The sequence below is a fragment of the Alosa pseudoharengus genome, unplaced genomic scaffold, assembly GCF_046254945.1.
Source record: "Alosa pseudoharengus isolate Yale_2024_CS ecotype anadromous, Long Island Sound unplaced genomic scaffold, YU_APseudo_1.1 YU_APseudo_1.1_scf_18, whole genome shotgun sequence".
Taxonomy (NCBI): Eukaryota; Metazoa; Chordata; class Actinopteri; order Clupeiformes; family Clupeidae; genus Alosa; species Alosa pseudoharengus.
In genome coordinates this window covers 21020550-21031958 of record NW_027468650.1, presented here as the reverse complement: position 1 = coordinate 21031958, position 11409 = coordinate 21020550, and the positions used below count along the sequence as shown (strand labels likewise).

General features: G+C 42.4%; 1 protein-coding gene across 1 annotated transcript; it reads left to right on the top strand.

Annotated features, from left to right (window-relative positions):
- Positions 1-450: 450 nt before the first annotated feature.
- On the top strand, positions 451-10033 carry LOC143131099 (ras-related protein Rab-18-B-like). Its single transcript, XM_076290498.1, has 7 exons — positions 451-601; positions 3645-3700; positions 6803-6864; positions 7551-7623; positions 7896-8014; positions 8121-8187; positions 9722-10033. The coding sequence occupies exons 1-7, from the start codon at positions 534-536 to the stop codon at positions 9889-9891; spliced, it is 615 nt and encodes a 204-aa protein (XP_076146613.1). The 5' UTR covers positions 451-533; the 3' UTR covers positions 9892-10033.
- The last annotated feature ends 1376 nt before the right edge of the window (positions 10034-11409 follow it).

Here is an 11409-nt window from a genome sequence, read left to right as displayed (position 1 = left end):
TGACGGCACTAAAGAGTTACAACATTAGGCCTATAGCCCTTACAGCTTACAATGCTTTACAAAACTTTTTATGCATTTATTTATTTATTTTTTTATCTCACCATTATCATCAGGTCAAAGAGGCTTAATGTGACACTTCAAGTTGTAGGCCTATAGCCAAAAGCTTGTGGGCTATAATCACCTGTGTTCACCTTTTGATCAAAAGTGTTTTTGTGCTCTGTGTGGACATTTTCAAAATCTCTGTTGGCTAAAATCCTTCAGAAGCCTAGGTCCTAAAGAAGCCTCATGTAAAATGTGGTGATCTTACCACCCGGTAATGTGCGTTGTGCACTAGGCTAAGCCACCCCACTACATTATTCAATATCCAGCAAAGTGGTTGACGAGGGCAGCCAATACTGTAGAGGGCAGTGATGAGCCTTTTTCTCGGTATACTACTTCAACTCAGGCGAAAAGGAAAACAAGAAACATCGACTGTTGTTTGTTATCAGTTGGTTTGTTTTTCTAGTAGATTATTTTTCACTCTTTAAACGGACATGGAGGACGACGTTCTTACAACGCTGAAAATATTGATCATCGGAGAAAGTGGTGTTGGAAAGTCAAGGTCAAGTCAAGATTTGTCCTCCTTGTTGGTGTTTAGATCAATGTAATTTCAGCTAGGCTGTGTCAGTGTTTAGCATCAGGTGGCTAACGTTAAGGTGTTTTCCATCAGTTATGTTTAATCAAGGTAGCGTGACTAGCGTCAGAGAATGTCTAATAAGTAGACGGGCTCTAGTAGCGTGCTACACCAGTGTTGCTGTTGCAGATATTGCTCTGTCTGATCCTGAACACTTTCTGGGAAAAGCCTGTGTGTGTGTGTGTGTGTGTGCACGTGTGTGTGGTTTTGCGAAGTCATGACACGGTTAAGTTTGCTAACTTTTAAAAAGCTTTCACATTATGCCTAAATTGGTCAGATATGTGACTGACAGTGGTGTGTGTGTGTTGTTGATTATGGCTTCCCTCACATCAGTTGCTGCTGTCATACTAGCAGCTAGTGTGTGTAGAAGTCTTCTAGACTGGACAAACAGGTTAGCTTCGAAGCTAGCTACTAATGCTACTCAAAGTAAATAAATGGTGATATTGTGACAGGTTTACCATTCAGTGGAGAAAACGGCACATATTTATTTTACCAAATAAAAGCTAGACGCAATCTATCGCTACCAGGCTACTAGAACCTGGATTGATGGGTGGCCGTTGAAAGGCCATTGGACATGTGTGTGAAGAGGAGCACATTATGGGACTAGTTTCCGTGTAGGCTTTTATGTTACCGTATTCCTGAAATGTGTAAGCCCACACAGTATTTTTTGGCCATAAAGAGATTTTGTAGTTTTATTCTTAAATAGTAGACCATCAATAAAATTAAGAATGCATGTGTAAATCATACAAGTAGCGTGTAAATAGACCTAGAAGCTACACACACTACCAATTTATCATGACATTTGGTGACATTTGAGAAATGGTGCCAATTGTGAGACAGTTAGCTTACCTTATGGAGGGTATCTCTTGGAACAACCATCTGAGATACAAACCTAGCCTATAATAATCTAATAGTAGATTCTGGCAATAGAGTACCGAAGTGTGACGTAGGGATGCCCTGAGGTTGACATCAGGTGCGCATATATATAGCCTACTCATGCAAAATTTTGTGTAGCACATTTAAAAACAACAGGAGTTGACCCTAAGTGCTTCACAGGTAAGACAGAGAGGTAATTAATTGTACACACATAGGTAGAACAAATATAATAGGAGGAGAGAAAATACTTCTTTAAAAGAATAGAAATAAAATAAGTTGAGGTAACAAGCCAATAAAATATTAATTAAAAAAAGAAAAAAGTAGTGTGGTAAATAAATAAGCATTAGTAAAAACAATAGAACAGAATAAAAACAGTAAAACATGCAAATGATTACTTAAAAGCAACATACATGATATATGAATGTTTGATTTGTTTTTAAATGGCCTGCTGTCCTGTTGTGCATTTTATTTTACTTTTAACTGTTATGTTATTATTTTTATTTTTATTTTATTTTGTTATAACTAGAGTGCATTTATTGGAAATAAACCTGTCCTCTTGATTCATCATACTATGATTCACACTAACTGTATGGTAAAGATAGGTCTAGGTGTAGGCCACTGCCTTATTAAGTACTTGTACTGTATTGGCAACACAAATGTGAGTTAAGTACTCAAGACATTGGTTTATTTCTCTTTGTGATAGAATTCAGTGTTTTCATTATGCTGGGTCATTTACTAGGCATAGATTATGCCAATATGTTGCAGACCTTTTTTTTATTTAGCTTTCATAAATTTTCATGGAATGTGTTGAATCTGTTAACCCCTTTTTTATTGACCCATGGTAATTTATTTTATAGCCTACTGGATTTCTTAGTAATTTTGCCAGAAACAGCTAAATTAAATGTAGACTATGACATTTCACAAATTGACAGCAACATCGATAAATCTCTGTTATTTTCTTCTCTGCAAATGTAAAGTGTCTGTGAGCAGCTAGGCTAGGTCTTCCATAGGAAGCTTTGGTAGGATTAGACATTTCTTACATTCCCTCCCTCTGTCCTTCTCTGGAGTCTTTATACTCTATCCACCGCACTTTATTACCTTACTAAATACTTGATCTCACTCTCAAATTTTCCAATATCCGCTGCTGGAAAGAGTAGGTGTGCTTCACATCCATCTCTAAAGGGGAGTGCTAAATCTTCAATAAAATCCTCCCCAGTTGGTGCGACTTCAAGAGAATTAAAGGGAACTCATCTACATATTAGGTTAGGTGTTTTATATCTGGATGTACTCCAGTGATTGCCTCACTGTCTCAAACCCAGCGGCCATTTCTTAATGGCCTCCTCTGTGATATTGGTGCACCTGGCGTAAACTAGCCCAGTAGTAGACTATCCCGTTTCCAGTAAATATGAAGAGCATTTCTGGCAAGTCAGCAGGTTGACCTTTATCTTCTGCATGGCGGCTGAGTAATTGTGCCACAGCTGGAAAGGAAATGAGAGGGATCATCTAATCAAATGCGCAGTCTCGTATGTGCGCTCACGGAAATACAAGAATTTGTCAAGTTGAGAGATGAAACCAGAAGAGGACAGAAAGAATGAGGGGGGAAACTGGAGAGGTAGCTGCAAGGTAGCGCTCATTAATATTGCCGATCACCATTATAGTGTAAAGGAAGCCCTGTTGGCCGCGAGTCTGCGGAGAGTCTTTGGTCTGTTGCTCTTACTGAAGACACAAATGTATTTGAGTAGGCCCTCAGCCTAATGTTGGTCATTAGGGTGCCTGTAAGGAATTGTCCTCAAGAGTAGGGTTAGTGGGGACAGTTAAGTACAAAGAAGCGCTGCATATCATTATGATTGGTCAATGGTCATTTTGGTTATGAGGAATTGTGAAATACTGTCCTGTTTTGTTTGTTCATATCTTTCAAATTTGTGCAAGGGGCACACAAGTGTAACATTTCGGGCCACATTGCCAAGAAAAGGGCAATGTACCCCGAAACATTACACATGTGGTGATTAAACCATCTATTCAATTGGCGCTCCAGTGTGCAGATTTTTCACTCATGTTCATATCCTTCTCTTTCTATTCTGTTTCTTGTCTCCAGTCTTCTGCTGCGATTCACCGATGACACATTTGATCCAGAACTTGCAGCTACAATTGGTGAGTGTTTATCAGTGGAATACAACGGCACATTATTCCTTCTGTCCCTCTCTTTCTCCCTTTCTCTCTCGTTCTTCCTGTCCTTTAATCTCACTCCCTTTCTCACATTTACACACAAACTCTTTCACATTCAGTCATCTAGACGCTCCGTCGTTCCCGGTAAAAACATTAAACAGTATTTCTTAAAAAGGCCCCGTGCAGACGCGCTTAAGCTATGCTGGATAATGGGCACACATACTCACATACACACACACACTCATACACACACACGCACATACACACGCACACAAAAGCCACAGCCCGGTCAGAGCAGGAGTGCTATAAATCAGGTGTCCTGCGGTAGAGATGACGGCTCTTCATGGCTTCACCGAGAGCTGGCTCTTCCTGTCCAGGCCCAGTAAAGCGCACTTGTCGACTGTGGGGCTGCACGCATTTAAAACACGAGCCTCCTGTCTCAAGGTCTCTGTGTACTCTCCCAGGCGACCCTGAAAAAGCTTTAATAACTCAACTGAGGAAAAAAAAAAATACACATAGAGGGATAAGATTCATCAGTCTGCCAATAATCTGAGACATGGCGAATTGCCAGACAGCCCCCGCCATTTGAGAGGAGGAGGAGAAGGAAGTCATTGAGGATCTTTCGGTGTAATGTGGAGGGGCGAGGTCTGTGCCTGCGCGGGTAGCAGGACAAGTGGTTCTCCAGTGGGCATGGCCTCTGGCTGTGATGCGCTGATCTGTGACGGCGCTGACGGCCACAGCAAACAGATGGAGCTCTGCTGAAGCGCCGGCCCTCCCCACCAGAAGAGTTATACCTGGGGCCCTTTATAGGTGTCCTGTCCGGCAATCTGTCATACTTATATCAATGGTTAAAACATGTCTCTGAGATATTGTGGTAACAGTACGCCTCGTTTTATTTATTACGCACGCACAGTCGGTCTCTCTTTCTCTCTGTCCTTCCCATACAAACACACACACGCACTATCACCTGATCCATTATTAAATCTCTCTTCTCTGTGCTCCTGAGTGAGTGTTGAATGGCCTGTCTTGTGGATATACTGTCGAGAGACGTCTGTAAAATCACTCAACAGGAGCACGCCCCATCTCCTTGTGCTAACTTCAAGAATAGAATCAATGTGTGTTGCATGTGTCTGAGACAGTGTGGTTTGTGTGTGATAGAGAGAGCGAATATATATGATCATCAGAGCAGTCGTGCTTTCACTGGCTCTGCTGCCAAGGCTTAATGCTGGCTGTCATTCAGCTGTGATGCATGTCCATACTGTCTTATACCAGGGCTGCTTCAGTCTGTTATCTACATATAAGACTAGGAAAACTAGTGTTTAATAATATTTAACTTATTCATAAAATACCTGGGGTTTCACAATACAGGATTAGCACATTATCTAGACTAGAGCAGAGTGTCTGTCAAACCCGAAAGAAAAACTTTTAATATAATATGTAGTGCTGAACAACTTAGGGAAAATATAATTTTTGAAAGTCAAGCTCCAGTTCAGCATTCACTATATAATGCGTTCGTTGACTCTGAAATAGTAATTTGTCTATTATTGTGCTAAGTGCTCCAAATGTAAAGCACTTTGACTTTGAAAAGCACTTTGAAAGGTGCTATGCAAATAAAGCGTATTATTATTATTATTAATATTATTATTATTATTTGCTTACTTATTGGGCAACACCAGAGGGGTATTTCACAAAACCTAGATAAGGGATTAAGCTGGGATTTTTAGGTTATCCTGGATGAATTTAGCCTTGACTTGGTTTCACAAAAGAGATGGCACATAAGTTACCATGGGGATTTATTCTCTGCACCTAGCCTGGTCCCGACCAGGCTAACAGCCAAGCTAAGTTAATTCTAATGGTAATTATGTCGTCTTATTGGTTCTGCTAGCTGTCATTCACATCAGACCTCTATGCTAATTTTTAAGGAGCTTTATTCCATTTATAAACTATTTGCTAAATGTATTTGCTCGCAAAACAAAACAGATTGTGTGCCTACCACCATATGGTTATTATTTTAATTGTGATAGCCTTATAATTATTAACATAGGTTATAGGGCCTCATTGTTTGCTTATTTTATTGATAGACGTTTGATGAATAGCCTAGGGCCTACTGTAGTTGATTGGGAGTGGAGGGGCAAGTTTTCGAAGGTATTTTCAACTACAATATTAATATTGGTATATCATACTATGTGCATATTTGCAGTGGCAAGCGCTTTCTTATTGACGTTGCGTTCCGAGACAAGGAAGCACTCACACGTGGGTGCATACGTAAATTTGCATTCAGTTGGTCTACCACGCCTACTCCTGCTGTTTTACAGAAATAGCCATGATTCCCCATACCAAAAAGGACAACTTCACTTAATTGTTAGTCTATGTCAAAAGCCGTTGTTCCCTTTGTGTGAATGACGCTTTTTCCGCGTCTTTTTTATTCCAACCGTTGGCACTTTGGAGCAGAAACGAGAACGCGCACACATCCTGAATTACTTACACCTGGCTTGACATAGTCGCTCCTACTCATCCTGGATTGGCATTAGTGAAACGAGTTGAGCTAGGATGACCAGACAACGCTATGTCAAACCTCGCTTTATCACTTATCTTGGATGTCTTAATTCTGCCTTTGTGAAATACCCCTCAGCACTACTTCTGCTTTTTTTGCTGTACATTCATCTTGCTGCTGCCTGTGTTACTTTCTCAAATGTTTGTCATGTTGCCTCAGGAGCCAGCAAGTGCTTTACAGGTTTTGCATAGTACCTTTGATGGCGTGTTTGTACAAAATTTTTGGTAAAATACTCACAAATAATTATAGTCTCAAGCTGTATGATGCATTGCAGTCTTCGTTATTTTTTAACTGTATTATTGAAATTGCATTTTCGATTAAAAATGTATTAATCTTTCAGCCCTTGTACGCCAGAATTTAAGGTGGTTTGGTGTCAAGGACTTGACACTGAAGAGATTCTTTAGCTAACTAAACTTGTTTTGCGAGATGCCCCCATTATTATTTGTCTAAGCCGTGTTTGGTCTTGTTGTCTTGTTCTATCACCCTGGTAGTGTTGGGTTTCCTACTGCTTACCTTTATGTTTTGCGTCACAGGTGTGGATTTTAAGGTGAAGACCCTCACGATCGATGGCAACAGGGCAAAACTTGCCATTTGGGTGAGTGTGTATGTGTATGTTGTTTTGTTGTGTGTGTGAGAGAGTGAGAAGAGAAGCCTCCCCTCATGCTGTTGTTTCTGTGTCTGCTTTTTGTGAATGATCCTTGGAGCATTTAGTCCAGATACCTGCAGGGGGCGATATAGGTCCACACTTGAACTCCACTGGACAGCAAATGGAAATATTTTACTCGTGTGTGGAATGGCATCATTTCAGATACCGATGGGACAGCTGTTTTTTTTAATCAAATTTCCTATGCATGTAGGCACATTCAGTCACATGGAGAAAGAATATTTCTATAAAAGTACAGTACATTTTATTCTGATTGGATCGTGATCAGATTTGTTTTTTTGGAGGATTAATAAATAACTGTGTGTCGCATAATACTCCCTGTGTGGAGTCTGCATTTTATGATGCACGACTTTGAATGAATTTGTTTTTTTTTTTGTATTGCAATAGATGCATTTTCAAAAAGTAGATCTGAGACTGTGTGTGTGTGTGTGTGTGAGAAATAAACATGTGTGTGCTTGATTGTGTGATTTTGTGTGTGTGTGTGTTTGTGAAAGAAATATGTATGTGTTTGATTGTGTGATTTTGTGTGTGTGTGTGTGTGTGTGTGTGTGTGTGTGTATTTGTGTTTGTGATATTGTCATAGTAAGCTGAGCAGTCTGTGTTGTGTTATTCCTCAGGACACTGCCGGTCAGGAGCGCTTCCGCACGCTCACGCCCAGCTACTACAGAGGAGCTCAGGGAGTCATACTGGGTGAGTCGGCAAGGCCAATACAAACATGAACTCCACACAAACACAATGAATGGAGTGTATCAGCATGAGTATCCTTCCTCCACTTCATTAGTGATCACAGGCATATACTGACATAGAAACTCCTGTTCCTGTAGGCCATGCTGATGGTCCTTGGGACGTGCTTGTGTGGACAAAAGCAAGCTGAAGGCTGTGGCTTGGTCGAATTGTGTTTCGGTGTCATGTCGTCTTTGTAGACGTAAACACATTGTTTTTCTCTCTTTTTTTTGAATCAGTCTATGATGTCACAAGGAGAGATACGTTTGCCAAACTAGACAACTGGCTGAATGAGCTGGAGACGTACTGCACAAGAAATGACCTGGTGAAGATGCTGGTGGGGAACAAAATCGACAAAGTAAGTGTGCCGTTGTGCCATTGTGCCATAGTTAACTTGCATGATGTGGCTTCCGTAGTGTTGATTAATGCCTAGAAGGAATTCAAAAATCTTTTTTTTTTCCCAGGAAGGCCATGAATTGGACAGAAGTGAAGGACTCAAGTTTGCACGCAAACATTCCATGCTGTTTATAGGTAAGGCCTGAAGATTTGCAGATAAATATATACTTGCAGATTTCCTTTCTGAATGTGTGTGAGAATCAAACATTAAAGCATACTGTTATGTACTGTAGACCTAATGCAGACAGTCAGGTTGAAGATTTGTAAGGCATGTCTACTATTCCAGATGCCCAAGTAGGTGGCAGCTGGAATCCCTCAAAATGTCTTAAGGATCTTTGCTGGCTTAGTAATTAGCAACCACAACTTTCAAATCCATGCGAAACAAGTCAGCAGTTATGGGACTTCCAAAGACAGACATCCCTACCAACCAGTTATTCTCAGTATTGGTAGCACTTTGAAGGGATTTGTGGCCCTCCTACAGCGGTCGACTCTAGTGGCAGCTAGCGAGAACTGTGAACATCGAGAGCTGCTCGAGGTTCGTAGGAGTTGAGTTTCCTTCATAGCGGACTGCTTCCTCTTCCAGCTCATGGTTTGCTTCAGGCAGCGCCGTTGGCTTGTCCCTCTGACAGTGGCCTGCACTTTACATTATGAAGTACGTAGCATTATAGATGAGGTCATCTCTTTTTCGAAGCGTCAAACAGGAATTAGGGATTAAGTAAAAAATTCACTGTGACACTGAAATTAGAGTGCTTCCGTCTCGCGTTTCAGATCCGCTTTTAGAACGCCGCGTTCTGCCGGGACGCACCGGGCCGACCTCAGACCTCTCCGATTTTGGCAGTTCTGTCGAGCCAAGCCGAGCGTGCTGTGTATATCTTAAGCTGACGTCTTTTCCTCCAAGATGGAAGGGCACAGCCACACACTTGGTGCACGTGTGTGTGCATGTGTTTGTGTGTGTGTGTGTGTGTGTGTGTGTGTGTGTGTGTGTGTGTGTCAGATGTTGTGTAAGCACGTATCTGTCTAAATTAGCTGTCTTTTAGACGGGCTATCGATGAGGGCAGTCCGCTGAAGACATAAGCAGATGGCACTGGGGCACTAAGCCCCCTTGCTTTAGGCGGCCGAGCCAATCACAGGGCACACTCCCTTCTGTGGGGCTCTGAGCGTTTTTCCCCCCATGCCTCTGCCTCCTCCATCCCGTCCTGTTGGCTTTCCTATCCTTCAGCCTCTCCGCTGGCTCTCCTGGGGCCCACCCAGCACCGTCTCCAGTGCCCTCTTCATCCTCAAGCTCCTCTAGTCGTTAAGATCTCCACTCCAGTCCACTCCACATTATCCGTTAGTTATGGCCGAGGGGTAAGGGAGTTGAGTGGCCGCATCGGTCTTGCATGAAAGCTTCAGCTGCATAAAGTGGTCTGCTGCCAAGCCCAGGCAAGTGAACCATGCAGAAAAAAGTGCAACATGAAGGTCACCGTTCACTCTGTTATGCCTTATGAATTGTATGGAATTTACTAATGGATGTTATTCTTCTCCTCCTTCTCCTCTCTTTCTCTTCTCCCTCCTTTTTCTTCTCTCTCTCTCTCTCTCTCTCTATCCTGCTCCATTTGATCTCTCCTCAACCCCCCCTCCCCTCTATCTGTCCCTCTGCCTCTCTCCTCTCTTCTCCTCTCCCTCTCAGAGGCGAGCGCAAAGACACGAGACGGTGTCCAGTGTGCGTTTGAGGAGCTTGTGGAGAAGATCCTTCAGACCCCTGGCCTGTGGGAGAGCGAGGGGAGAGGAGGCGTCCGACTGGCTGAGGATGAGGACGTGGCACCGGGGAGCTGTGGGGGCTACTGCTCCCTGGTCTAACACCTCCACCAACACCACCACAACCACCACCACGTTCTCGCGTACATCTACAGTAGGAAACAGACATCTTCTGAAAGGGAAAAAAAACATTCACACGTGCATAGCCACTTTTCTTGGGCATGCAAGCGCTTACGTACAGACACACTCACAGACATACACAGGCGTACACACACACACACACACACACACACACACACACACACAGTACACTATAGGAACATAGATCTCCTTCAGCCATCAGAAAAAAATATGTCCCAAGTTCACATTATTTTTATCGCAAAGCCGCTAAAACATTAACGCTATCCGTGGAAAACATACACATGACCTCATGACCAACTGAAGGAGAAAACCAGAGGCTATGTCATCTGTCAGGACCGAATTATCCATTAACTGTCTGCATGGGAGTTTTCATTTGCATGCTCCCCCAATGCTAGCCCAACTCCCTTCATTTGTTGAAGATACCTGATCACGATATTCTTTGAGGAGAGATCACGCAGAATTAGTTGTTGTTGTCATAGAAATGGAAGCTTTGACTACAGAAAACAAACACACTCAATTACTACCACAAAAACACTATAAAAACATATCAGATTGTCCATTTTCAGATTCTCCTTAGCAGGATCAGTTTGATTCCCTTTTCATTTTTTATTTTTTTGGTCGAACTGTATGGTATGCTGGTGCAGAAGCATTGCAACAGGAGACCAGTAGACCAAACCCGGCTCTGTGCTCGGCTTGGCATGGCACGACCTGCCATTTTTTTTTCTGCTCCACATGCACAGCATTTTTCTATTTTGTTGTGGCTATGATGTTGATCATCTCTTTCAGTGTTCACACATGCACACTGCCACAATAGAGCTCACGTGCTGAAAGAAAGTTACCAACAGATGAAAGATAAAAAGCCCCGCAGTAGTCTGTGTTTTGGCCGAGAGGTGCGAGTCGTCTGCGTCCCAGCTAGTCGGCCCGCGTGAGGTGGAAAAATCTGGAAAAGTATCGCCTGTTCAGCGGCAGAGGACTGTGAGTCATAAGGGTGTGTACACAAGCCATCAGACACAAAGACGGACAGACATATGCAGACAGACAGACAGAAAGCGCGTATTGCCAGCGAAAAAGAGGCAGAGGGACGCCCTTTACTCATGTTCCTATTTGTTCCCTTACAGTTTGTCATCATTTATTACTTTTGAGCTTTTAATTCCATCCAAAGGGTTGTCAGTGCTATTGTTAAAATTGAAAGTAACCTTTGACCCTAAGTAGCCTGGCAACGTGGGCCTGCCCCTTCAGTCTCACCGTAACACTGTGCAGGTGGTTTGTCTTGAGAGGGGGTTATTTTTTATTTCTCTTTATTGTCTGTAGTCTTTATTTGGTTATTTTTCCCCTCTCTGGTATGTGTCTGAGCGTATCACGAAAGCTCAAATATGTTTTCTTCTTGGGAATGGGATTGGGTGTTTTATGTATGACCATGTTTTTGATTCACCAATATTTATTTGTTTTCAAAGAAGGTTCTCCAAAGATTGACTTTTT

Coding starts and splice junctions, on each gene's coding strand:
- LOC143131099 (XM_076290498.1), top strand. CDS start 534: ATGGAGGACGACGTTCTTACAACGCTGAAAATATTGATCATCGGAGAA. Junction 6,865..7,550: donor GGGCAAAACTTGCCATTTGG/GTGAGTGTGTAT, acceptor GTTATTCCTCAG/GACACTGCCGGTCAGGAGCG. Junction 7,624..7,895: donor AGCTCAGGGAGTCATACTGG/GTGAGTCGGCAA, acceptor TTTTTGAATCAG/TCTATGATGTCACAAGGAGA.